This window comes from Brassica rapa, chromosome A03, assembly GCF_000309985.2.
Source record: "Brassica rapa cultivar Chiifu-401-42 chromosome A03, CAAS_Brap_v3.01, whole genome shotgun sequence".
Classification (NCBI taxonomy): domain Eukaryota; kingdom Viridiplantae; phylum Streptophyta; class Magnoliopsida; order Brassicales; family Brassicaceae; genus Brassica; species Brassica rapa.
The window spans coordinates 27,100,012-27,125,640 of record NC_024797.2 but is presented as its reverse complement, the minus strand read 5'-3'; the positions used below and the strand labels follow the sequence as shown (position 1 = coordinate 27,125,640).

Below are 25,629 nucleotides of genomic sequence, written 5' to 3'. Positions count from 1 at the left end.
GAGGTAGTAGAATCACCTTGAGCTCCATGAGTATCCTTGGAGGATAGGGTAGCAGTCGCCATATCCTGAACACAGGATTCGGGAACTTTAGAGCTAGGTACAGTTTTTGTTACTGTAGCTAGGGTTTCAAGATTGGGGCTTCCAATCTCCATGGCCAGATCTGCAACAGTAGAAGTCGCCTGGGCATCAATTTGTGAGGAAGAATCGTAATTGACCCTTTCAGTAGATGAATCGAGAGCATGGTTCTGTTTCATATTAACAGAGGACGGGGTTTTGGTAGGGGAGGTGGAGGTGGTCGATTTGGGTGGGGGAATGGAACGGGTGGGTTTCTTTCCTTTGGGTGGCTTTTTCTTGGCCATGGAGGCCGGTGGGGACCGACGCCGGAGACGGCGACGGAGAAGGTGAAAAGATGAGGATCTCAGTTTTAGAGAGGAACTGTACGGAAGTGTCCGTACATTTGCTTTTGTCGATGGTTATATATTATTTGTATAAGTAAGTAAGCAATATCATAGTGGGTTCTCCCAATTTTGCTTGCATGCAATATGGAATTTGTTTTCAACCTTATATTGCAGTTACTGAAGGAATTTGAGGATATGAGCATATTTATGGGTTATGGCCGATGTTTGCTGAGAGGTGTGTGATTATAGATGTAGAGAGACAAGGGAAACACGTGAACATTGCAGATTTTGACCTATAGAGCCCAAAAGATAGTTCCCACCTACCCTGGCTTCGCACTATATATCTATTACATTATGCAGATACTACTTAACAGACCAGTGCATGTTATGGTCTGTAAATTTCATACTTTTCTGGATAAAATTAGGTGCTATATTATGTTGTCGCATTGGCCTTGTTTCCAGTAGGACTTAACGATTCATGGGATAATATATTTTATAAAACCTTATATCCATACACAAAAACGCATGAAAACATGACAATGGAATAATACAAAAAAGTTATAATGAAAGGGAAACATGGCTGACAAAAAAAGGGACACATGATAACTAAAAGTTGGAGGTAATAAGCAAAACGAAAGGGACACACGCAACAAAAATCTTTACGGTGTGGGCGGTGAATGATGATGAACTTTATGACCTACTCATAAAATCCTTTCGAAAACATAACAGTACGTACCTACTTTTGTTTAAACCTAAGCTACGCCTCCTTCCAAGAATGACTTTCCAGACCCGCTCCAAAGATGAAGTTTCATGAAAGCATTAGATATTTCTGCATTAGCATATTTATCATGAAAATAGTTAGAACGTAGTTTTGTTGTAAAATGTATGAAAAGGGTATACGTCATATCCAACGTATATATATGTACCATACATTTGTGTTCCACTGATGCACTTGAAAGCATGTGAAAATCTTGTTTCTATATATATAGATTTCATATTAAGTTCATGAGCAAGAGAATAATCTATTTGGAGCAACGAACATGTGGTATCAACGAAAACGCCTTTTTGTATCCATTAACAAGCTTTAATACCAAATCTACGAGCAAAAAGAGCACTTGGAAAAGAGATCATACGAAAAATAAGTCTTTCGGACTAAGAGTGTTATCTTTCTTAATTATTAGTACCCCGTCGAAGGTATCAACTCCTCAACTAGCTTCTGCTGCAACCAAGCAAAGTCCAAGCATCCAAAACTATTAACCTGTAATAAGTATAGCTATATATAGTGAAAACCCTAGATTAATTGCAATTGAAATGGCATGCTGTAACCATTAAACCATACCTCGACTCTAATAGTGTGTATGAGCCTCTCATTAACTCTTGTAGTGAGAGAGCTGATGACTTCAAGCCCTAGCTCCTGAAGTGCCTCAAGCACTCTTGAGAGTGGCAAAGCTTGTGGACCTGACGAGTCGCTGCTCACCGCCACTTCGAAACCGCTCACGCATGGTTGCACCATCACACTCGCCGGAACCGAATTGCCTAACTCGGATGCAGTTCTTGCTAGATCCGGATTCGATGTATAACATGTTTCTCTAATTAGCTCGTCTCTTCTTGCACTGAGTTCTTTAATCCTTGTTTCCGTGTCCTTAATAAAATTCACCGCTCCGCCTACATGTTCCGAAACAGCTCTCTTCCCCTAAAAGTTCAAGGGATAAGGTTTTTTAAAAGACATATTCGTAACCCTTGAAGCCAAATCCCACCAAATCTTGGTTTCTTGTTTGAACAATTGGTAGAATGAAAATAAGAAAATTTGAGGAAAAGTGCGTTAGAATATGAACCTTGATGTATTGAAGAGGTAGGTGATCACGAAGAGAAGCAAAAAGTGTAGCCATTTCTTGTCTTCTCTGGCGTTCGATGTCGCGGTGGAGAAGCTTCTTCTTCTGCTTATTGTCAACTGTTCCTTGGGGGATATCGGAGCCACCACTGCCACCGTGGCCGGCTGAGCCAAATGGCATATGTCCCTGGTACCCTCTGGGATTAGGATTCTGGTAAGGATCCATAGTTTTAGCAATGCCAAATCTCCCTAGGATTTGTGGATATGTCCTATAGTGATTTATTGTATTGTTTACTCGTTACTTTATTGAAGGATGGTGCTTTAAAGAAACAAATGGTTCCCTGTTGTCTCCAAGAACATCTCCAATCCACCTCTATTTCTACCTCTATAATAACATTTAAAGGCAAAACCACTCTAACCCATCTCTATTTTTACCTCTAAAATAGAGATTGCTATTTTCTCCTCTATTTATAGAGGAAGAAATAGCATTCCTCTATATTTTGCTCTATATGTAGAGATCTCTATTTTAGAGAAATACATTGGAGTAAAATCCACTTCTATTATAGAGTTCATTTATTTTAGAGGTAAAAATAGAAAAATACATTGGAGATGATCTAATAGGTAAGATGGAAGACCATTCCCATTCATTTAATATATAAAATACTCATTAGGAAGACCAAATAATGCAGCTTCCGGCATTACCTTTTCAACATAAATCTTTTTTTTCCTACGAAATTTGGTTTTTAGTTAAAAAAAAAAAATATTCGGATGCGTCGGCATTAAGTCTTTTCTCCTGTAAAACATTTTTTATTGATTAAATTGGTAAAGTATTCTGCCGCCTTACAAACTAGGCTTCAATGGTGTGTAAAAAGAAACCAAATTTGCTTCTTTATTTTTAAAGGGAAGCTTTTTGGTAAAGCGTAGTTCTGCTGTCTTGCTGCCTTGCCTTAGAGCATCTTCGATGTATTACCCCATTTTTTTACTTTAAAATGGTGCAACACCAAAATGAAATAAGGTTTTATTCCAATGTATTATTCTATTTTCTACTCCAAAAATAATATTTCTTAAATGTTTTCATTTATATTTTATTAATAATTGCAAATAAAATTTTATACTTATAAAAATTTACCAATGAACCCCAACTAAGTTATATTTACGATAAATAATTAAAATATAAATTATTTGAATTAAATATTTATTATTAAAAAGTACAAGAAATCATTAAAAAAGACAACATATATGTGGGTTTAACAATGAGCATTAAAATATTTTTTCTACAAATGATCAACTAATGCATTTTGTAATGAAAAATGAGCTTCTTTATCTTTGATATTCCTAAATCGAGCAAAAAAATTTTGAAATAGGACATTTTCATCTTCTGCAATTTCGATACCCGGAGGTGGAGCTTCTCTTCAATTGGTGCATCGAGTTCACGCTCATCCATACAAGATCCAAATGTTCGTGCGTATATTCAAACTCAACAAATACAAATAATATCAAAGCGAAATGTTGAATCACAAGATCAACAAGCTCTTTCTCAGACTTCTCCGTTTGGGCAATATTTCACCGACCTTAGCGGATCCGAAATGGATTTTTCAGATTACTAAATTACTTATTTTATGTTATTTTTATTTTTATTTTAATTATTTATGTCTTCTGTTATTTTATGCATTTATTTAAAATTATTGAATAATCCTTTGTAGAATATACTATTTTCATGTTATTGTATCATTTTAAATATTATTTAAGTAAAAAATAAAAACATTAAAGATTCAAAGGACCATTTTATAAATAAAAAAAGTTCAACTCCAAAATGGAGTAATGGGTAAGATTACTCCATAAATGGAGTAACCCTAGCCATTACTCCATTTTGGAGTTGAAAATAGAGTGGGATTAGAGAAATTTTACTCCATAATGATGTATGGAGTTGAAAATGGAATAGGGTTAGAGGTGCCCTTACAAACACACCATTGATGGGAACTCATTTATCATCCTAAAAGAACTAACTTTACTGATTGTTGTACTATACAAAATTGAACTTGGTAGTGACACACTGGATATTACTAAGCTACATATTTGGGTTAACTAAAAATTAACTAATTTCGCAACAAAAAGAAACTAACCTTTTATAAATGAAAATATATATTAATGAAATTATATTACAATATAAACTGTTATATCAATGCTGTAACACAAAAGAAAAAGCAGCTGTAAAATTGAGACAGGATATAAATGAGTCGATTACTGACATAAAACAAAAAAATATTAGTAAAATTTATATGATAAAATAGTCTTAAATGATAATCGGATGATAAAAAAGAGTCTTAAATTTCTTATTTTTGGTCAATCATATTATTATTTCGTATGTCGTTTATAGAGAGAAACTTACTCAAATTATAGTCTAAGAAAAGAAGAAATATTTTTGAAAAAAAAAAAGAAGAAGAAATATTTTACGCAAATTCATCCTTTTTGACATCAAATATCAGTTGACCAAAAAAAAAAAAACAAAAAAAAAAGACTTCAAATGTCAATGTCAAACCGACAAAAATATACATAGAATGTGTGTTCTACTACCACATTTACCCTTGGAATATATGGGCTCACTCACACAATAACTGTGAGGAACCAGGATGTTGCTGGTGTAATGATAATATAAGGGCCGGGTTGGTTTCATTGTGTTCGGGATTAAAACCATTCTTGGTATGATGAGTTATTTTTAAAATTATAATTTTTGAAGATTGATTTTTGACCTATGAAAAATGATGGGCCTAAGACTCAGATATCAAAAAAGAAACCGGGAAGAAGTAAGAGCATCTCTAATAGTTGGTTTCATTTTCAGTTTTAAAAGTGCACTTTATTCAAAATTAAGCACATCGTTTTCGATGGTTTGTTTTATTTCTTTCTTGTAAAAAGAATATTCCAAGTATATTTCATGTTCACTTTATCATTAATTATTAATAACGTTTTATATTTTTTCATATTTAGTAATTTTACCCAAGTGTTTTGTTTTAATAATAATCTAATGTAATTATTATTTAATATAAATCAAACATTATCATATTAAAATATTACTACATAACATAAATAAACAAACACAGAACACCATATTTTGTAAAAAAGACATCTTATATATATTTTTTCCTTAAATGATTAATAAAATTGTTTAGAAGTAAAATGTGATTATTTATCTTCCTTTATTTTTAAATGAATTAAAGTTCTTAAAATGAATATTTTCATGTTTTTCAAAATAAATATCTAATTAGATGAATAGAATTGTCAAAATTTTAAACTTGATTAGATAATATTGACATATATAATTTATTTTGGTAAAAGATAGAAACAAACAAAAATTAAAGACCAATTTATAATTTAGAAAGTTCAGTTTAAAAAATGAAACAATGAACATTATTTATTCAAATTTGAAGTCATATTATTGCTTCATTTTGAAACAAAAAATGAAGTACTAGGTTTACAGGATTCATCTATTTGACATCTGTGCACGTGGAACTCAACCTTGTCCTAAGATTCGGATACATGAAATATATGTGATCAAGTCTCAGCCGTTGATATTGTGATGGTCGCATGTGGGCTCTCTGCTTTTGATGTGCACCTGCTCATAATGCAACTACTCTTCTTATTCACATCTTATATACTAATAAAACGGTCCAGATCCATTGCGTATCAGGTATATAATGTATATTTATTCTGCTTAAGAAGATACTATGTATTCGGCTTTGGATAAAAATACGATGATATCCTTCCAATAGTTCCCATGTTTTGCTTCTTTATTTAAAGGGAAGCTTTTTGGTAAAGGTTATCCTTTCAAGGGAGAAAACAAATCCTCCTCTGTAACGAATCCCCTGTCACCTTTTACATGTAGTCCACTATATTCATATTTATATTTTTAGGTATTTGGATCTTGGAGGTTTTTGATAATTTTTGATTTGACCAATTTATTTATTTTAGATATGCGTGCCCGATTTATTTATTGTGGATGTTTAGTTAGGTCTTTAAAGATTGTCGTCAGAATATTGGATCACTTAATTTATTGTTGTGTTTCCCCGGTTGATTTAGGCTTCGAATGTTACGAACCGCGCTATGTTCCGCACCGCAATTAATAGTAACAAAAATCTTTATATATATTATATATCTATACGTTTTTATAAGTGTTAAAATTGCACCGCAGTTAAACCGCTTGTCCCGCATCGCTCAAACCGTAGTTACCATTCGGAGAGCATTAGTTTTATTGCAGATGATATGAAAATATGATTAGCATTCTTCGTACAAGTTGAAGGTGGCGCATGCCTATGTTTTTCTTTTTGGTTTGTTGATCAATCATATATTATACGAGAATCAAAAGAAATAAATGAGAACTAGGCTAGAAAGTTTGAATGGAGTTTTTTTCTCATCTTAACTTTTGGTGCGCGGAATTTTAAGATGGGTTTTTAGAATAAAAATTTCATAGAATAATTATTTTTAAGTTTTTATCATAAAAATAGTTATCAAAGGAAAAAATGACTAAAATAAATTTTATTAAAAGGTAAAAATACATTTATATCATATGGTTAATTAATTTAGAATTATGGTTTAGAGTTAAGGAGTGGAGTTTTAAAGATATAATTTCAAATTTTAAAAAATAAAAATAAATATTTAAATTTTCAAAAAAAAAACTATTTTTATCATTTTCCTCTTTGAAAATTATTTTTAACAAAAAATATTTTTACAAAAAAACTATTTGAGAGAATTGCTCTTTTTAGAAAGTGGAAAACTTTTTGCCAAACCCTTACCTGGAATATGCTATCGTTTCGATGTCAAATAATTGAGATGTGTAGTTTCATGCATCGTTGCAGTGGTTTGAACTACTCGCCAAGCTAGTTCGTGCCAGTCCAGCTGTTTGGGTTGGCACATGGCCAGCCCCGAAAGCTAAAGATAATTAGTAAGAATTTTGATTTTTTTTAATTTTGATAATTTATACATAAATTAACTTTTAAAATTTGGGGGTCTTCAAAAAAATTTGGGGGTCCAGTGTCAATGCGTTATTTCGTTATGCTGGATTTACAACCTAATCAAACTAGCTAGGATTGGTCGGCCTAGTATGGTTTGGTTGCACAGTCTAGATATTTACGACTCAACTAAAGAGAGATATCCTAAAAGTTTGAAGAGAGATTATATCATTGTTGTTAAAACAACTTAATAGATGTTCGCTTCAAACAGATATTTTGTTGCGATTAAGAGAAAGAGATAGATCAAGTTATATTTAAACAGTTGGCTTGTTGCTATTAAGAGGGAGTCAGATCACATTTTATTGTCATTACATTCACAAAAGACTTAGTCGATCGATCATCCTTTCTAAGACCCCTGTCGCTTGCCCTATTGTTATTACTGCTAAAGTAAAATACGTAATAATTACTTATATTTTCAAAATACCATTTTAACGTTTAAAGTACCAAAAGGTGGTCGATATTGGTCGTGTGATCTGGGAGTATCTGATGCACCAGCTCCTTCCTGTCTTATAAAATTAGAAATTAGACGCACGTTTTTATGTATGACAAATCACTCAAATGTCTCGCATCAAATCCATGGATGTCAGGAAATAAAAGGATTATGCAAAGTTCCTGATAACACAACGCCTTGTAGGAGCGTACGTAAAACTAAAATAAACAGAAGAGAGCTCTTTGGACTTTTCTTTCAATCGGACGGTGGCAAGCAAGAGCCGCAATTTCTACAGTAGCTACTAAATTATTCCCAATGCTTGCTTTAAGAAAAAGTTCGTTCAAACAAATTAATTATAATATGCGACAGCCAAAAACTACATTACTACAATACAATGTTTGATCCAAAAAAGAAAAAGAAGTTGTAGCCTAAAAAAAATTCCTAACCTAATATGTCTTAATTTTATTTTGAAACATGACAAAATAATAAACTTTTGATGATAAGGTAAAATATCGAATCACAATCTTGTTAGTTAGTCCTCAGTTAAACTAGTTTTCAATATAATATAGAAACACCAAAAATCAATTTCCCATGTGGTACAAATCAAATATCGTACTTGTCTAATCCACTCCGGACTCCAAGGTTAAGGACTTAAGGTGTTAAAAAAGAACAGAGTAATACTCCCTCTGTTCCTAAATAATTTATGTTTTAGAATTTTCACACTTATTAAGAAAACACTTAAAATTTTGATAATAAATGTATGATTTTCTATGTTTAGCTATTTTCTATGATTTTCAGCCAATCAAAATTCAGTAAACACAATTAATGTTTTTGAAATTTACAATTTTCCATTATTACATACATTGAAAATGTAAAATATGGATCTTTTAGAAACAAAATATTTTTCTAAAACATGAATCATTTAGGAACGGAGGGAGTATTCATCTAGCTGATATTGTTTACCAAGTCTTTAAAGTCAACCATTATAGATGCTTTCTGAGTGTATTCTTACCTTTATGCGCTTGGTTGCTTTCTTATTTGACTTAATTAGTGTTATTGTTTATTTTTGTTTGGTGAAGCTCATTCAAAAAACACTCAGAAAGCGTCTACATTCAACTCAGTATTTTTTGACCCTAATCTATATACAGTTTTTTTGCCTGGTTCTATTGTAGGAATAATACTCTATCCGTTTTAGAAAAATAAATGTTTTTAAAAAAAAATTACTAGTTAATAATGATAAAATTTTAATTTTAAAGAAACTAATAATTTTATTAAAACTTTATTAATCTAACTAAGATTGTGGAAAGACAATATAGAAAATGGTGTACTTGTAACTAAAAGTTATTCTCTATTCCTAAATGATCCATGTTTTAGAAAAATATTTTATTTTTAAAAGATCTATATTTTACATTTTCAATGTATGTAATAATGGCAAATTGTAAACTTCAAAAACATTAATTGTGTTTACTGAATTTTGATTGGTTAAAAGTCATAGGAAATAGCTAAACACAGAAAATAATACATTTATTATCAAAATTTTAAGTGTTTTCTTAATAAGTGTGAAAATTCTAAAACATAGATCAATTAGGAACAGAAGGAGTATATATATATATTTGTAATATATGTTAAAAAACTTAAATCTATATCTTTGAAAATTGAAACTGAGGACTTGAAAATTAACTAGGGTGGACCTAGATGAAATAAACAAGGTTTAAATGACACTTCATAAATTTTCTTCCCTCCTTTATTTCTTATGTATTTATTAACTTTGAGCTCATTATTTTAATTTATGACGCCTATTTTTAGTTTTCAACCCAGGTACATATACCATTTCTGATTCCGTCACAATTGACAATATAGCAAATTACAACGATAAAACTCGATGAATGAACTAGACTACATAGTTACTCTACGAATTGACTCGGAAATTGAAAGTTCGAATCATCCCCTATTTGTATTAAATAAATAATAACAATAACAATAACAAGTAAATCCTATATTCATTTTGTACTCGTTGGTTTAGTAATACGACGATCAATATACTTAAAACACTCAATAAATTAATAATAAAAGTTTTGCATAAACTATTTGTGCTGAAATATGTCGCCAAGCTAACAAAGACACAACGTACATGATTTTGTCACCAAATTGTCACCAAAATAGGACGCTAACACCAAAATGTGTTGATAGAAACGGATGACAAAAGACAGTGGACAAATACACTTTTATCTCGACTGGTTTTGGAAATCTCTGAACCATGGCGAGAGTAGAAATTGATAAAATAGTTTGAAAACATACACACTTACGAAAATTACAGAGGGTTTAATTTTTTAGAAAGGTAATATAAAGAACTATATATATGTGGAAGAGAGGCTCCACACGTCGAGATGGAGTGGGTTTGAACTTTAATTACAACAGATTGTGCGACAGAAAATTGTTGTGTAATATTTAATACACGATGAGTTGGTAAATACTGTCACATGTCAACAAAAAGATTGCAAGAGTTGAGTATAATTATATCAAGAACGAGTGATAATAAAGATAAAATAATGGATAGATGATGACTTTTTGTATTAGTTGGATCATATAATTGAAGCTAATGGCGAAGAAAGTGGTCGACAACAGTGGTTAACTAATGGATAGAGAATGATCTTTCTGCACATGCTATGTTTGGCCATGTATCTGAAGCTGATGGCCAGCAAAATGATTTTCAAAATTTAGTATATATGTTTAGAAATTTCAACACTGAATAACCCGTTCCATTTAACTCGTCTGGCATACTGCAGGTGCAGGTAATATATTTGGTAGTTACTGAAGACTTATCTTGTTATTCCACGCTAAGTGGAACGGGTTGTTTAAATAGATCAAGTTGAGTTTATAAAAAGGAGACTACTCTGTAAAAATGTTCTCTAATGAAGTTTCCGAATAGGTCTCGAATATTCATAAAGAGGGAAATAGAAATACTACTTGAGGATAATGTCTTATGATTGATCTTGTAAAAGTTTTATAATATTAACATTAATTGGGAGTTCTTTAGTAACACCTTGGAGGTCTTGAACTTCCACATTTAAAATCTTTCGAGTCTGGATTGCATTCTGATCGTCTCTGATTCTCTTTCCTGAAGAATTTGTCAATAGGAAAAAATGTATTTCTTTGCCACTGCCAGATAAATCATTTCCCCGTCAAAAGTACAAGAACAAGGTTGACATATGGTGTTCTCCCGATATTTCTTAGTTTTCAACAAGATATCTTTGTGTTCGTAGATCTTTTTAAATAGGTAAATACATTTATTTCCCTATTTCAAAATCTGCAAACACACAGATACATACAAATACACAGTACAAGTACAAAGAAACTAGCTATATACAGCGTTTTGGGTTTGACAAGAGTTAAAACAATTCGCTAAGGAAAGTTTACTTCATTAGGGTAAGCGTAGTAAGTATATCTTAAGCTCTGCAAAGTCCACCAAAGCCAGATCGTTGACCTGCAACAATAAAGCAAATCAACTTCACATATTATTAACTCAAACGTATTCATCACATTGACCTGATAAACAACGTCAAAGAAGAGGACATGGCAGATATAGGATCAAAATTTCGAAACAAAAGCCTTAATTTGGTCTGCACGCTGTAAGGAGGCAAACAAAAAGTAACACTAACAAATTAACTTTGAAACATAAATGATATAACTGTGTCATATCATTATTAAAAATAATGTTTTATTACGTTTTAAACTGCCATACACTAAATATTAATAGTATATGTATCTATCCTAAATAGTTTCAGCATAGTTACTATAATATTTTAAATCTGTAGTCGCATAAATTTTTATATCTACACTATATTTACAAACATGTTAATTAAGAACCATGCACCAAAAGTATTAAGCTGCATCTAGCTAGACTACAAGAAATTTGGTACATAGCCACTTCTCTGGCGACTATATATATGCCTAAAGATTTTGTGGCTATACATCCAAATGCCAGGGTTTCAAGTTGTAGCTGTAGCGTTGTGGTTTTCTGTATTAGACTATCCGTGGCAGAAAAGAATGATTAATATATGCTTAAAAACCATTAAATTCAAATTAATATAGCAATGATTATTATTTAAGGTTGTCAAATATTTTTCCTTTTTAATTTAACCTTCTAGCAAAATTGATGAGTACATAAGGATGTCCTTTATGAAGATTACGTCTAATCAACTTATAGTACATGTGGATTCCTAACAATATCTTATGAATAGACTGAAATCGAATGTCGATTTATACACGGGGACCTTTTTGCATTTACTTGTTGAATATTCATATTGCTATAAATTATGCACAAGATGTACAACTCGTACGTACCTCAGCCTGTAAAGTGTGAATGAGTCTTCCATTCACATTGGAGGAGATGCAGTTAAGAACACAGAGACCATGTTCAGAAAGCACATGCAGCACGCTTGACAACGGCGTTTGCAGAACGCTGAAAACGATTTCTACGCCGACAAAACATGGACGAATCACGACATGATTCGAATTATCACTCCTAAGTTCATTTCTACTCTCAAAGCTTTGTCCAGACAATAACATGAGGTCATCTCTCTTGGAACTCATATCCTTGATGTTCCCCTGAAGATGATTTATGTAATTTACAGCCTCATTTAACTGATCTGACGTAGAACGTCTTCCCTACAAATCATAACAAGTACAAAACCAAAACTTCATCAAGAAAAAAAGAAGAGAAAAAGGTCAATAGTAGCTTTATATTGTTCAGGATCTTGTGATGTGAGAGTGTTACAGTTCTAGTGAATCTAATCTAACAAAACAACAGCTCAAACTAAGAGATAAAGCAAATTTTTTACAGATTCAAACTTGTAGATCTGTAGAAGTGAAAAAAAAAAAAAGAAGTTAATTAGGGCTTTCAAAAGGCAGACCTGGATGAACTCAAGAGGGAGAAGAGAGCGAAGAGACGCGTAAAGAGAAGCCATCTCTTGTCTCCTATGTTTCTCAACTTCTCTGTGCATTATCTTCTCCATGTTTTCTTCATTACCAACTCTTACCTCTTTGCGACGCTTTCTTCCCTTCTCTGGAAAATCAGCCATGTAAAACCTGTAGTTTTCTTTACATTTAGTTATTTTATACAAATACCCTTCTAATAGTGATAATGATAATGATAATGATAATGATAATGGTGATGATGATGCTGATTAATTATTATGTAGATGGTGATGAGTCAGCAGGATCTGATCCTGTCTGATTTTGCGCTCGCTGGGATTTGGTCTGAGTTTCAGTCAGTGATTTGTTGTAAAGTTGAAAAAAAAAATCGGAATCGTAACAAAGACAATAAAATAAAGAAAGTGGTTTTGTTTATAAATTAAGGAAAAAAGGTTACGTTACTGGCAGGACGACGTATTGGGAAAAAATGGAAAGAGAGGCTCGTTAGGGTAAGCAGTGACGTCTTTCTACTTCTTCTCTCTTTAAAATTTAAATAATGCCAACTAGATAGTAACCCCTCATTTATACGGAATAAGATGTCTATATTAATATTAAAATTATATATTATAATTATGTATAACATTAAGTATATTTTAAGCGATAGAACTAAAGCTATGATTGTTATCATGAATAAAAAGAGAGACTTTTTATAATGGGTGCACTAATATTAAAATTTGATATATGGTGTTTGCAAGTTTGAAAAGAAGCTTTGAAAAATAATTTTTTTATATTTCGCCTATCACGTTGTAGTAGTTACGGAGTTAGAGATTTAACAAATAAAATTGAAAAAAAGGTGGATCAATAACATATTATAAGCAAAACAATAATTGTGTAAAATAAAAAAAAAGTATAGTTTCTTTAAATTCAGAAAACATAGTTGCGTAATAAAAGAAATTGAAGGTTATTCGACCATCAAAATTGTAAAGGTTGTTCCAGATGTGACCAGCACGTGAGACTTGCTGGTGGTTCGTTTCTAGAAGTTTCTTCCCATCTTCAAGGTCGTCTAATGCATAGCTCTCATAGTGGCAAAGGTGGTGGCATTCACATGCTTATATTGCTTGATCAAGAAGACTAATACACTAAACCGAGACGATTTATAGTTATTCAATCTCATCGAAACAGAGATCATCCCATCGAGTAGTAACAAAACACAATACGACACATTTATCTAGAAATAGATTCTCAACGTCCTCTTTTGGAAATGAGGGGCGGTTCTCAAGAACGTGAGTGATCTGCTAAATGCATGAAGGCAGGTATGGAGAAAATGGTTTTTTAATTGATACATGGCATCGTACTAAAGTTTCATTGCTTTGTCGTCTCTACGAATCTGTCGACTTAATGACGATAGATCAGATGGGTTACCGTTTTTAACAGAAACGTATAGAGGAATAAGGAAACTTTATTGATGCTATGATTATATTGAAAGGATTGATAAATCAACTAATCGAATTTGAAGCTGAAGGTTTATTATGTAAAAGTGTTCGTCGAGAAAATTGTAGATGGTATGAAGTTCTTTTAAAGGAATGTTAGTGTGAACGCATTAAATTCATTGTTTTGGTGAGAAACGTTCTCTGCGTGACACATAAGTATTTTACTAAATAAAAGCTTCTCGTGCAGCCACGTCACCACGTCACAATCCTTACCGATAAATTTTAAGGTAAGTTTTAAAAATGCTTCTCGTTTAATATATAGGGGATATGTTTATTTATCATAGCATATTTATAATAGGTCTTTTAGCTTTTAACTAAAAAAAACTAAGAGACGTCTTTTAAATAAGAAATATAAGAAATATTTTTAGTTTTTTTAGTTAAAATATAAGAGATCGTATCTTATATTATGATGAAAGATCTAATTTAAGAGACTTACAATAAACATGTTCTTAAAACTATGATTAATCCCAGTCTCTTAACTGGAGTTTTTAGCTTCGGTTAAGAGATATAAGAGCCGTTTCTTAGCCAAAACAATGTTAAAAAAAATAAAAAAATATCAAATCATGAATTAATAACCTCGGCTAAGAGAGTAGAGTTAATCATGTCCTAAGTTTCATTTATTCTTTATCATTTAAGTATGTCATTCGTACGATAAATTATTTTCTTATTATATACATGTATTCACCCGACGCACCATTTATTATAGGATGCACTGCCTCACCTCTGAGGGGCCACCGAGGCCATATGCTGGACCCTATTCTCAAAATTATTTGAATATCACTTTAAACTTTAAAGTTATGTAATTTCTTTAGTTTAAAATAGGGTTTTTAATGTAAACCCCCCCCCCCCCCAAATTAAGTTTAGTTCGGGTAGAAGCCCCTAAATTAAAAATTCAACAGAAAAACCCCCAACCTAAATAATCTTAATGAATTGGTCCCTCCGCTACTCGTCACGTTAAATTTTTGAAAAACATCCGTTAGTTGAAACACAGCGTTTAGTGTCAAAAGAAAAACGACCCGACTTTCTTCTTCTTAGGGTTCTTCAAAATTTTGAGATTATATATGTTCCTCAAGTTAAAAGCTTTCGGTTTCCTCTTCCTCAGTAAAGTTTTAGTTTTCGTAATTAAACGTACTGTGTTGGTTTCAACTGATTTTGTTCCCGAAAAGTTTATGTTGCTCGAGAGTTTTAGAGCCAAGTTTTAAAAGTAATATTGTGTGTAAGTGTGTTGTAGCTTATGTCTTTCAATATCATTGTGGTTCAAGGACTGTCATTGTGGTTGTAGCTCTCGAGATTGAACCTTGATTAAATCCTTCAAGAGAAGAAGTGGAAGCAAGGAAGCTTGCCACACAAGAAAATAAACAAGAAGAAGAAGAAGAAGAAGTGACCAAGGAGTCATGTAGAAGAAGAATGAAGAAGTGGAAGCAAGAGATTGCTTACCACCCAAGGAAATAAGAAGAAGCAAAAGCCAACTAAACTCTCTTCTCTCTCTACATAAACACAAAAGAAACGTGAGAGAGTAAAGAGAAAGAGCAAGCTTGTGTTAAGATGAAACACAAGAGTAAATAAAAACAGAGAGTGTGAATGAAGTAAAACAGAGTGAGGGTGAGAGAAGCTCACCAAGTATGACAAGAGAAGAACGAGAGGCTGGCCGTGAGAAGAGTGAGAGGTCAAGCCAAGAGAAAAAGTTCAGCAGTAGCTTGTTCAAGGACTATCATCATTGTGGTTTAATTGACGTTTTTAACTGGCATGTATGACATTTGGTAGTGTTTCATGTGTTGGTTTTAACTTTTTTTCTACTGTTGTTGTGTTTGACGAGTTGATTAATAATGTAACCCTTTAAGACAATATGTCTCGCACTTGTCGTTGGAAGTAAACAAATAACATGATCCTTCAAGACACATAGCAACAAGCAAACATAGTTCACTTCATTTTACTGGTTCTAACGACCATAACCTAAGCTCTAACAAAACACCAAAACATGGTAAAACATGGTTCTAATGAACTTAAATATAGTTAATCTGAAACACCAACATGGATTCTAAAGCTGAGTTCCAAAAAAAAAAAAAACAGCAAGTTCTTAGATGAGCAGACTTCAAGTGTGCTAAGGTGATGCGAGTTCAGTGGCGATCAAAAGTGTAACTAGGATTAAGTTCATTTGAACCATATATATAACTTCAACTCTGTCACCAGACTCTAACTCACCCTCTCCCGAACTTAGCGTCTCTCAAACTCTCACAATCACCAAATGAAACTCAAAACCCTTCTCTTTTAAAAATTAGGGTTTATCATCCTAATCTCTCGTGGAACTTTTAAGAATCTTAAGAATCTAATCTATTAAAAGAGAAGCACATTTTGTACTTAGCCCTAAGTTTTCCTCAATAATTACCGTTTCATGCCATTGTCCTAATAATAACTATATATTTTAAATTATTATCAATTATCATACACTATTTACCTTATTTTCAATATTCATATTCGGATATAATAAATAACTCCTGTAAAACATAATTTATGTCCCCAACACATCTATATTATTAAAACTGAAGTACACTTTAGTAATGTTTGGAAACATGAATAGTACTATAACTGAAAATTGTTTGGAAACGAAGATAGCAGTACTACATTAATTGTATTTCCATATTTCACTCATATTAATTATATTGTCTTAACAATATTTCACATCATTAATTATATTACCATAATAATAATAGTGTAGATTTTATTTAGTAGTTAATCAATATTAGTTTTGTGTCAATTATAAAATCAAAAAAGTAAAATAACTGAGTTTTGCATAAGGTTAAGCGTTTTTTTTAATTTGTTTTACTATAACATTTTTTTTTCAATCAGTGGAGAATTACGTAGCCAAAAACATAATTCAAAAACATGTTTAGTGAATAAAATCATAACTTAAATCAAAATAATAAAAATGAATTACATTCATTGTCACTTAATTTTTCACTCAATATAATTGCTTACTAAATAAAAAAAAACTCTTTCAGTTTCACTTAATTTAGCAAAACACATAAAAATATCATTTATATTAGTTTATAAAAATCAGTTAGGCATGAACACTAAATATCCACTTAGGTACGAGTCGTTCCTTTCGGGTATCGTTTTATTTTGTTTTAAAATTACTCACTCCTTGAATATTATAAATTTATGTGTAGGTTTTGAGTTGAATCCTTTTGAGTCTGGATGAGTTTGGTTCTGATGTATATGACCCTAAAATATCTAAATAACCAATGTATTTGAAACGGGTTTGGATATTTGTACCAAAAATAACCATATTATCTGATTCGATCCGGATCTTTTGAATACAATTAGTTATATTACGACATATCTAAAATATAAAACACTAATTATGAAAAACAAATATTAATGTATAAAAATATAAGTATAGTTTTATTTTAGTAATTTCATTAATTATATTACTTTAACAATATATCACATCATTAATTATATTTACCGTAAAAGTAATAATGTAGATTTTTATTTATTAGTTAATCAATATTAACTTTGTGCAATTATAAAAAAAATAAAAATGTAAGATAACCGAGTTTTGCATATGGTTAATAGTTTGGTTTAATATGTTTTACTAAAACTTTCTTTTGTCTTAGTTCCAATTGGTGAAAAATTACATAGCAAAACACATAATTCAAAGGCATAGTTTATATGAACAAGATAATAATTTAAATCAAAATAATTAAAAAGTATTACATTTATTATCACTTAATGTTTCACTTCATATAACTATTTTATTAAATAAAAAATTCTTTCTATTTTTCTTATTTTTGCCAAATATATAGAAAGAGTTTCCTTTTTAATCTATTTGCAAAATCAGTTAAGTATGGACATTCGGATACTCATTGAGGTACAAGTTGTTTCTTTCGGGATTAATTTTTTTGGATTTTTAAATTAGGCGCCACTTGGATATTATAAATTTATGTATGATGCTTGAGTTGGATCCTCTCGGGTCTGAATGATTTTGATTTTGATGTGTAGAAATATAAAAATATTTAATTAACCAATGTATCTGAAAAGAGTGTATATTTGTACCAAAAATAATCTTATTACCCGATTCAATCCAAATATTTTGAATACAATTAGTTATACGACGACACATCTTAAATATATAACACTAATGATAAAATAACAAATAATTTATAAAACCGTAAAAATTAACACCCGCACGGGCGTGCGGGTCAATCTCTAGTTAATGATTATACATGTTTTTTACTAAACCAAACGTTTGGTTTCAAACATTGTGATTGACTAAACCAAAAAGGAATATAGCTACCAAGCTTATATATAAAAGACTTCCAAAAATAAACTATATAGTATTTTAAAATTTTATGGTATTTTAAGTGTAATATGCTATTTCAAACCATACTTATAAATATGCTGAAGATCAAACCAGAAAATCAACCATGGTACAACAACACATGAATGTTACAGTTGTTTCTTCCCACGGGTCAATCCGTCTTTCATTCTTCACCCTATATGCTGAAGATCAAACAATACCAAAACAAACCATATACATTAACACGCTTTCCTAACATATAGTTTTCATATGTACTAATGTGTAGATTATAATTAATTTACATAAATTCAGCATATTCCTTTTAGAATCCCTAAATCTTCTCAACCAAGTATTCATAAAGATCATTGCAAATATTCTCCACGCCCATTTTGTAAATACTACTGATTTCATCCAAATTATTTATTAACTCTGCAATATAAAAAAGTGTCTATTTCGCAAAAGAGCACTATAGTACCACTACAAACTAACTAATCCTAATTTCATCTATATTATTAAAACTGAAGTACACTTTAGTAATGTTTGGAAACATGAATAGTACTATAACTGAAAATTGTTTGAAAACGAAGATAGCAGTACTACATTAATTGTATTTCCATATTTCACTCATATTAATTATATTGTCTTAACAATATTTCACATCATTAATTATATTACCATAATAATAATAGTATAGATTTTATTTATTAGTTAATCAATATTAGTTTTGTGTCAATTATAAAATCAAAAAAGTAAAATAACTGAGTTTTGCATAAGGTTAAGCGTTTGTTTTAATTTGTTTTACTATAACGTTTTTTTTTTCAATCAGTGGAAAATTACGTAGCCAAAAACATAATTCAAAAACATGTTTAGTGAATAAAATCATAACTTAAATCAAAATAATAAAAATGAATTACATTCATTGTCACTTAATTTTTCACTCAATATAATTGCTTACTAAATAAAAAAAACTCTTTCAGTTTCACTTAATTTAGCAAAACACATAAAAAATATCATTTATATTAATTTATAAAATCAGTTAGGCATGAACACTAAATATCCACTTAGGTACGAGTCGTTCCTTTCGGGTATCGTTTTATTTTGTTTTAAAATTACTCACTCTTTGAATATTATAAATTTATGTGTAGGTTTTGAGTTGAATCCTTTTGAGTCTGGATGAGTTTGGTTCTGATGTATATGACCCTAAAATATCTAAATAACCAATGTATTTGAAACGGGTTTGGATATTTGTACCAAAAATAACCATATTATCTGATTCGATCCGGATCTTTTGAATACAATTAGTTATATTACGACATATCTAAAATATAAAACACTAATTATGAAAAACAAATATTAATGTATAAAAATATAAGTATAGTTTTATTTTAGTAATTTCATTAATTATATTACTTTAACAATATATCACATCATTAATTATATTTACCGTAAAAGTAATAATGTAGATTTTTATTTATTAGTTAATCAATATTAACTTTGTGCAATTATAAAAAAATAAAAATGTAAGATAACCGAGTTTTGCATATGGTTAATAGTTTGGTTTAATATGTTTTACTAAAACTTTCTTTTGTCTTAGTTCCAATTGGTGAAAAATTACATAGCAAAACACATAATTCAAAGACATAGTTTATATGAACAAGATAATAATTTAAATCAAAATAATTAAAAAGTATTACATTTATTATCACTTAATGTTTCACTTCATATAACTATTTTATTAAATAAAAAATTCTTTCTATTTTTCTTATTTTTGCCAAATATATAGAAAGAGTTTTCTTTTTAATCTATTTGCAAAATCAGTTAAGTATGGACATTCGGATACTCATTGAGGTACAAGTTGTTTCTTTCGGGATTAATTTTTTTGGATTTTTAAATTAGGCGCCACTTGGATATTATAAATTTATGTATGATGCTTGAGTTGGATCCTCTCGGGTCTGAATGATTTTGATTTTGATGTGTAGAAATATAAAAATATTTAATTAACCAATGTATCTGAAAAGAGTGTATATTTGTACCAAAAATAATCTTATTACCCGATTCAATCCAAATATTTTGAATACAATTAGTTATACGACGACACATCTTAAATATATAACACTAATGATAAAATAACAAATAATTTATAAAACCGTAAAAATTAACACCCGCACGGGCGTGCGGGTCAATCTCTAGTCATTAGTTAATCTTAACAAAATCTTCCTTAAAAATATACCATCAATTACTTTTATATATGGAAATATTAATTATTGTTTCAAATGATAATATATCTTAACAAAATCTTTCTTAAAGTTAACAATTAATTAATTTTACCTGTTGTGAGCCGTACATATATAAATTAATACAAATGATATGATATAAAATCAATATAAAATAGTTTTTACCATTCCATAAATATTAAAAAATATCAATTTTTTCCTTTCCAAAACTAAGTAGTCCATTTATATTATATATAATAACTATTTTTAAAATTTTAAATATTAATGTACATGAATAACATAAAATAAATAAACCTCAAATAATTAATTACTTATAGTATTACTAATAATTATATACGCGCTAAAAGCTTATGTTATTTGAGCTGGTATAAAACGCTAATATAACAATTTTATGTAAATATCTATTGTATGTTTTTAAGAGTTTAAACGAATACCCGTACGGGTGTGCGGGTCAAAATCTAGTTTAAAATTAAATGGTAAACAACATGACATTGTATTTAAACATCGTGCTGTTTTATTGACAAATCCTATTGTTTTAAGACATTCCCAAAACGCTGCATTTGGTTTTAACGTGACGAGCAACGGAAGGGCCAATTTATTACCATTACTTAGGTTGTGGTTTTTTTCATTGAATCTTTAATTTAGAGGTTTATACCAAAATAAACTTAATTGAAGGGGTTTTATGTTAAAAATCCTTTAAAATATTTCTTTTATATAGAACGTAATGTACTAGTATTTCATAAGAATTAAATACTGCATGTTTTTTTATTATTCCCAGGTGTAATTATTTTCAAATTATCACTCGAATAGAGTAGTATGAATATATCTCGAATTTTCGAGTCATTGAACATTTTTTACATCTTAGTTAGGTTGAATAGTGTTGAGATATAACCAAATAGTTTTTTTTCTTAAAACACACAAGTGCAGTAGATTTTTTTTGTTTGAAAAATGTTTATATTAAAATTTACATACATTAGAACCTTTATAAATTAATAATTTCTATAAACTAATAAATTTATCAGGATCTCATTTTGGGTCGGTTCAAAATTTGATACAAATGGATGAAATAATAAGATAATAATTTTTTAAAAATTTTATGTAAATGTACAGTCTCATTAAAATTATAAATTAATAATTTATATTTATACATATTTTATATAAGTAAGAACCTATTATTATTTTGTTTGTTTTATATTCACAATTGAATTATTTTTATATTTTTTAACATTTAATATATTGTTGATGAGATTTAATATTATTATATCTAAAACCACATTTAATTTTTATGTAATATATATTAAATACACCAACTAATATAATAAAATTAATAGAAATGTCAAATTTTAAAAATAAAAATTAATGTTTATACACTAAAATCAAATATATTTTTTTATTTTAAAATAAATATATCTTAAAATAAGAAATCTAAATAAGAAAACTTTTGTAAATTAATATCTCTATAAATTAATAAAATTTTAAAATCTCAACATTATTAATTTATAGAGATTCTAATTAATGTTAATTAGTTATTAATCGTATTCTATATGATGCATGTCAAAACAAGTGAGTATACTTTGTTAATGGGCCCATATGTTGACCCAATTATCTTAAAGATATAAAACGGCCTAATAAGTAGAAACAAGAAAAGAGAAAACCCAAGAACTCTGTGGTTTTAAGAAGAGAAAAGTAAGATATTGAGATGTCCATCTTTTTTTTTTTTTTTTTTGAGGTTTTAGGCCCATAGGATTTGTAATCTCATGTGTTCGGAAACGAAAATATTATTTACACGTCTGAACTATGTGCAATTAGGCTTGGGCATAAATCCCGAAACCGGACCCAAACCCGGACCCGACCGAAGTAAGAGTATCGAGTTCGGTTCGGCCTTAACCGATAACGGAAGAGTAACCCAAATTGAACCGAACAAATATATATACATAATGCATAATTTGTCTTTTTTCCTTTTCTCGATGTAAAATTTAATGCGTGACTTTATACCTCTTCTCGGCCTATGTACATATCTCGTCTCATGCGTGAAAGAGACAGAGTGAGTCTCTTCCTCTCGATATTCTTTGTGTATCACTTAATATGCTATTGCCTAATTATTTATATAATTAATTGCCTATCTAACTTCTTTGTGTTTCACGTCATATGCTATTGTGTTTGTCACTAGAAAACTTTGTTGTTGTTCTTTTGTTTCAAATTTCCAGTGTTATAAGTTATAACTATTAAATGTTGTTATTTTCGGATATGATGTGTGTTGGATGCTTTTTTATTCAGTTTAAGCATTATGTTTCCTATGTTTAGATTTTCAATTATGTTTTTTACATTGGTATAACCCGAACCGAACCGAAAAAACCCAAAACCGAATGATATATGATTATTTTACGGATTTTAGGATACAATACTAAATATATTCAAACCCAAAATGTTACAAATAAAATTTTAGTATAGGACCTAGAAGCGTAAATCCAAAAATTCGAAAACCCGAAAAATCCGAACCCAAACGCGCCTGCCTAGTGCAATCAACAAAACAATCAAACTTGCATAAGGTGTGATAGTTATGAACCAATAGTCTGTCTCTGTCAATGCGTGTAAAGAAACAAAAACAGACTAGCCTGACATGTTGGAGCAGTATTCTGAAACAAAATCAAAGTGTAGTTGTAACACTAACAATTAGCAAACAGATTGGTTCCTAAGTTTGTCAACGGCTCTGCTTCATCATCCACATTATCACCGGCCGCAATGGTGAGAAATCAGTAGGCACTTACGGAAGACTCACTTCTCCTTTAAGCATCCCCAAAACCTGTTTCATCGACGGCCGTGAAACCGGTAATCTTTGCAGACACTGCAACGCCACTTTTATGCACAACACTGCTTGTTCCTGGTCCAAATTTTGCAACTTTTGGTCCACAAGATCAACAAGCTTCCCTCTTCTCGCCAGCTTCCTCGCCCAGGACATGAGATTCGCCCGTTGGATCTCACTCGCAGACCCCGTCATCTCCAACGGACGTCTCCCGGAAACCAAAACTAACAACAGTACACCGTAGCTATATACATCACATTTCTCGGACACAATGTTGTCTAAGTTACAGTACTCAGGCGCTGCATAGCACACGGTTCCTCTCATGCTCGGCGTGCTACTGATCCCACAGCTCTTCGCTATCTCCCCACTCACCGAGTCATGGCTATTACCCCGTGCTCTCAACCCATCTAACCACCAATCTATGCTGCTGCCTTTACTGTTACTACGGCGCCTCACGCTACTACTCCCATCATCACTACAGAACTCGGACTCTAACGTTTTCTTCTTTTTTTTCTTAGCGAGTTCTCTTCGGTACTCATCTTTCCACCACTCTCTAACCATCCTCCGCTTCTTCTTCTTCTTCTTCTTATTCTCACTCTCTTCCTCCAGGGAAAGCCACCACTCTAGTCTCTTGCTAGTCTTCTTCTCAAGCTTCTTACTCGACGAAGAAGAAGAAGCTGTCCTCGCCACGGACTCGATCCAATCAACACTGCTCGGTCTCTCCTTCTTCACCTCTGAACCAATCCACTGCATCACATACTCCTTCACTTTCCCTCTCTCCGCATTACTCTCTTGCTTCCACCACCAATCTTTCCCCTTCTTTAACACCGCATCCTCCCCCATCTCCGGAGAACCGGACACAACCGTCTCCGGCGACTCCAAAGGCGCTACTCCCATCTCCGGCGAAGAACCATTAACTGGCGGCGACTGTTTCACCAGCCCGAAGTTGAAATCTTCGTAACCAGTCGCAGTAGTGATCACACTCTCTAACTCTTCCTCCACCCCTCCTCCTCCGCCGCCACCGTTACTTTCCGGTGCTACAGTGATAATCTCCACGTGCTCAGGCTTAACTCTAGCTAAACCGAAGTCAGCGATTTTCGCGGAGAAGAGTTTATCCAACAGGACATTGCTAGGCTTTATGTCTCCGTGAATCACAGGCCGTTCGAGGCCGTGAAGGTGCTCGATACCTTCGGCGACGTTAACCGCCACCGAGAATCTCTTACCCCAATCCATAAGCTCAGGGCATCTCCTATGAAGCAGCGCGTCTTGTAAGTTTCCATTATCCATAAGCCGGTAAACGAGAAGCAAACGTCGTCGTTTTCTATCGTGCGAGAAGCCAATGACGGGGACCACGTGAGGCGAGTCAAGCCTGGCGGCGAAGAACAGCTCGTTCTGGAACTCGGCTTCTCCCTGGAGAGATCCTGAATCCATCACCTTGACGGCCACATTCTCGCCGGAGGAGAACGTTCCCCGGAAAACGGCGCCGAAGCCGCCTTGGCCTAGCCGGTTCGCCGGGGAGAAAGAGGCGGTGGCGCGGCGGAGAGTCGAGTAAGAGAACTCGCGCGGCGTGTGGGAGGAGGAGGAGGAGGAGGAGGGGTCTCCGGGCGGAGGTGGTTGGCGTTTCCGGCTGGACTTGCAAAAGCAGACGGAGAGTGTGATGAAGAGAGAGAAACAGGCGCCGGCTCCAGCCACCGTTAACAGCGGAAAGGTTCGAGTTGTCTTGTCGTGGTGGTGGCTCAGCGGCGGTGGGGCTACCGGAGACGGTGCCGAGATTGCTCGTGACGGCATAGAGGATTAGTTAACCGAGGCTGAAACATAAACAAGAGAATAAAAATTGAAACTTCATGTTTCTCCGACGGAGTTATGTCTGTTTTTTGCTTTTCAGATTAAAATGGAAAGAGAGAAGAAAGGTAACAGCTGTTTCGAAAAATGGAAATGTTTTGTTATTTGTCGATTTTCCTGTTTTTTAATTGTAAATTAATTAAAATCATTAATTACATCTTGGTTTCACTTATTGGTCCAACCAAATCTTTCCATATCAGATCGAGAAACCAAAATAATGGTTCAAGATTATGTTAGAATTTAAAGTATAATTTGAAGATAAAGCAAAGCCAAAACCAATTGATTTAAGTTTAATTTGGTTTCTTTACTTCTTCATGAACCAACATACCCGGATTGAAAACCGGACCGGGTTAGCTGTTAGGCATCACGCCATGTTTAATGCTC

At 31.9% G+C, this 25,629-nt stretch overlaps 3 protein-coding genes across 5 annotated transcripts; all 3 read right to left on the bottom strand.

Moving 5' to 3' along the window:
* Window positions 1-889: 889 nt before the first annotated feature.
* Window positions 890-8,529, bottom strand: LOC108868754 (transcription factor bHLH126). 2 transcript variants are annotated; one of them, XM_009139277.2, is made up of 4 exons: window positions 2,234-8,529; window positions 1,738-2,091; window positions 1,583-1,656; window positions 890-1,227 (listed from the first exon to the last, which is right to left on the bottom strand). In XM_009139277.2, the coding sequence occupies exons 1-4, from the start codon at window positions 2,453-2,455 to the stop codon at window positions 1,218-1,220; spliced, it is 660 nt and encodes a 219-aa protein (XP_009137525.2). In that variant the 5' UTR covers window positions 2,456-8,529; the 3' UTR covers window positions 890-1,217. The 2 variants fall into 2 exon arrangements, with proteins under 2 accessions (XP_009137525.2, XP_018513263.2); XM_018657747.2 differs by having other exon boundaries at window positions 1,532-1,656; window positions 2,234-8,528.
* Window positions 8,530-8,822: 293 nt separating this feature from the next.
* Window positions 8,823-13,080, bottom strand: LOC103861555 (transcription factor bHLH118). 2 transcript variants are annotated; one of them, XM_009139274.3, is made up of 4 exons: window positions 13,034-13,080; window positions 12,576-12,750; window positions 12,007-12,330; window positions 8,823-11,146 (listed from the first exon to the last, which is right to left on the bottom strand). In XM_009139274.3, exons 2-4 carry the CDS (start codon window positions 12,741-12,743, stop codon window positions 11,084-11,086), a joined length of 555 nt encoding a protein of 184 aa, XP_009137522.1. In that variant the 5' UTR covers window positions 12,744-12,750; window positions 13,034-13,080; the 3' UTR covers window positions 8,823-11,083. The 2 variants fall into 2 exon arrangements, with proteins under 2 accessions (XP_009137522.1, XP_009137523.1); XM_009139275.3 differs by lacking the exons at window positions 8,823-11,146; window positions 13,034-13,080 and adding an exon at window positions 11,162-11,289 and having other exon boundaries at window positions 12,576-13,012.
* Window positions 13,081-23,122: 10,042 nt separating this feature from the next.
* LOC103861554 (receptor-like serine/threonine-protein kinase At4g25390) lies at window positions 23,123-25,244 on the bottom strand. Its single transcript, XM_009139273.3, has one exon. The coding sequence runs from the start codon at window positions 25,189-25,191 to the stop codon at window positions 23,365-23,367; it is 1,827 nt and encodes a 608-aa protein (XP_009137521.2). The 5' UTR covers window positions 25,192-25,244; the 3' UTR covers window positions 23,123-23,364.
* Between the last annotated feature and the right edge of the window lie 385 nt (window positions 25,245-25,629).

Coding starts and splice junctions, on each gene's coding strand:
- LOC108868754 (XM_009139277.2), bottom strand. CDS start 2,455: ATGGATCCTTACCAGAATCCTAATCCCAGAGGGTACCAGGGACATATG. Junction 2,092..2,233: donor TACCTCTTCAATACATCAAG/GTTCATATTCTA, acceptor TTGAACTTTTAG/GGGAAGAGAGCTGTTTCGGA. Junction 1,657..1,737: donor TACACACTATTAGAGTCGAG/GTATGGTTTAAT, acceptor TACTTATTACAG/GTTAATAGTTTTGGATGCTT.
- LOC103861555 (XM_009139274.3), bottom strand. CDS start 12,743: ATGGCTGATTTTCCAGAGAAGGGAAGAAAGCGTCGCAAAGAGGTAAGA. Junction 12,331..12,575: donor TCCCTCTTGAGTTCATCCAG/GTCTGCCTTTTG, acceptor TATGATTTGTAG/GGAAGACGTTCTACGTCAGA. Junction 11,147..12,006: donor TTCACACTTTACAGGCTGAG/GTACGTACGAGT, acceptor TTATTGTTGCAG/GTCAACGATCTGGCTTTGGT.
- LOC103861554 (XM_009139273.3), bottom strand. CDS start 25,191: ATGCCGTCACGAGCAATCTCGGCACCGTCTCCGGTAGCCCCACCGCCG.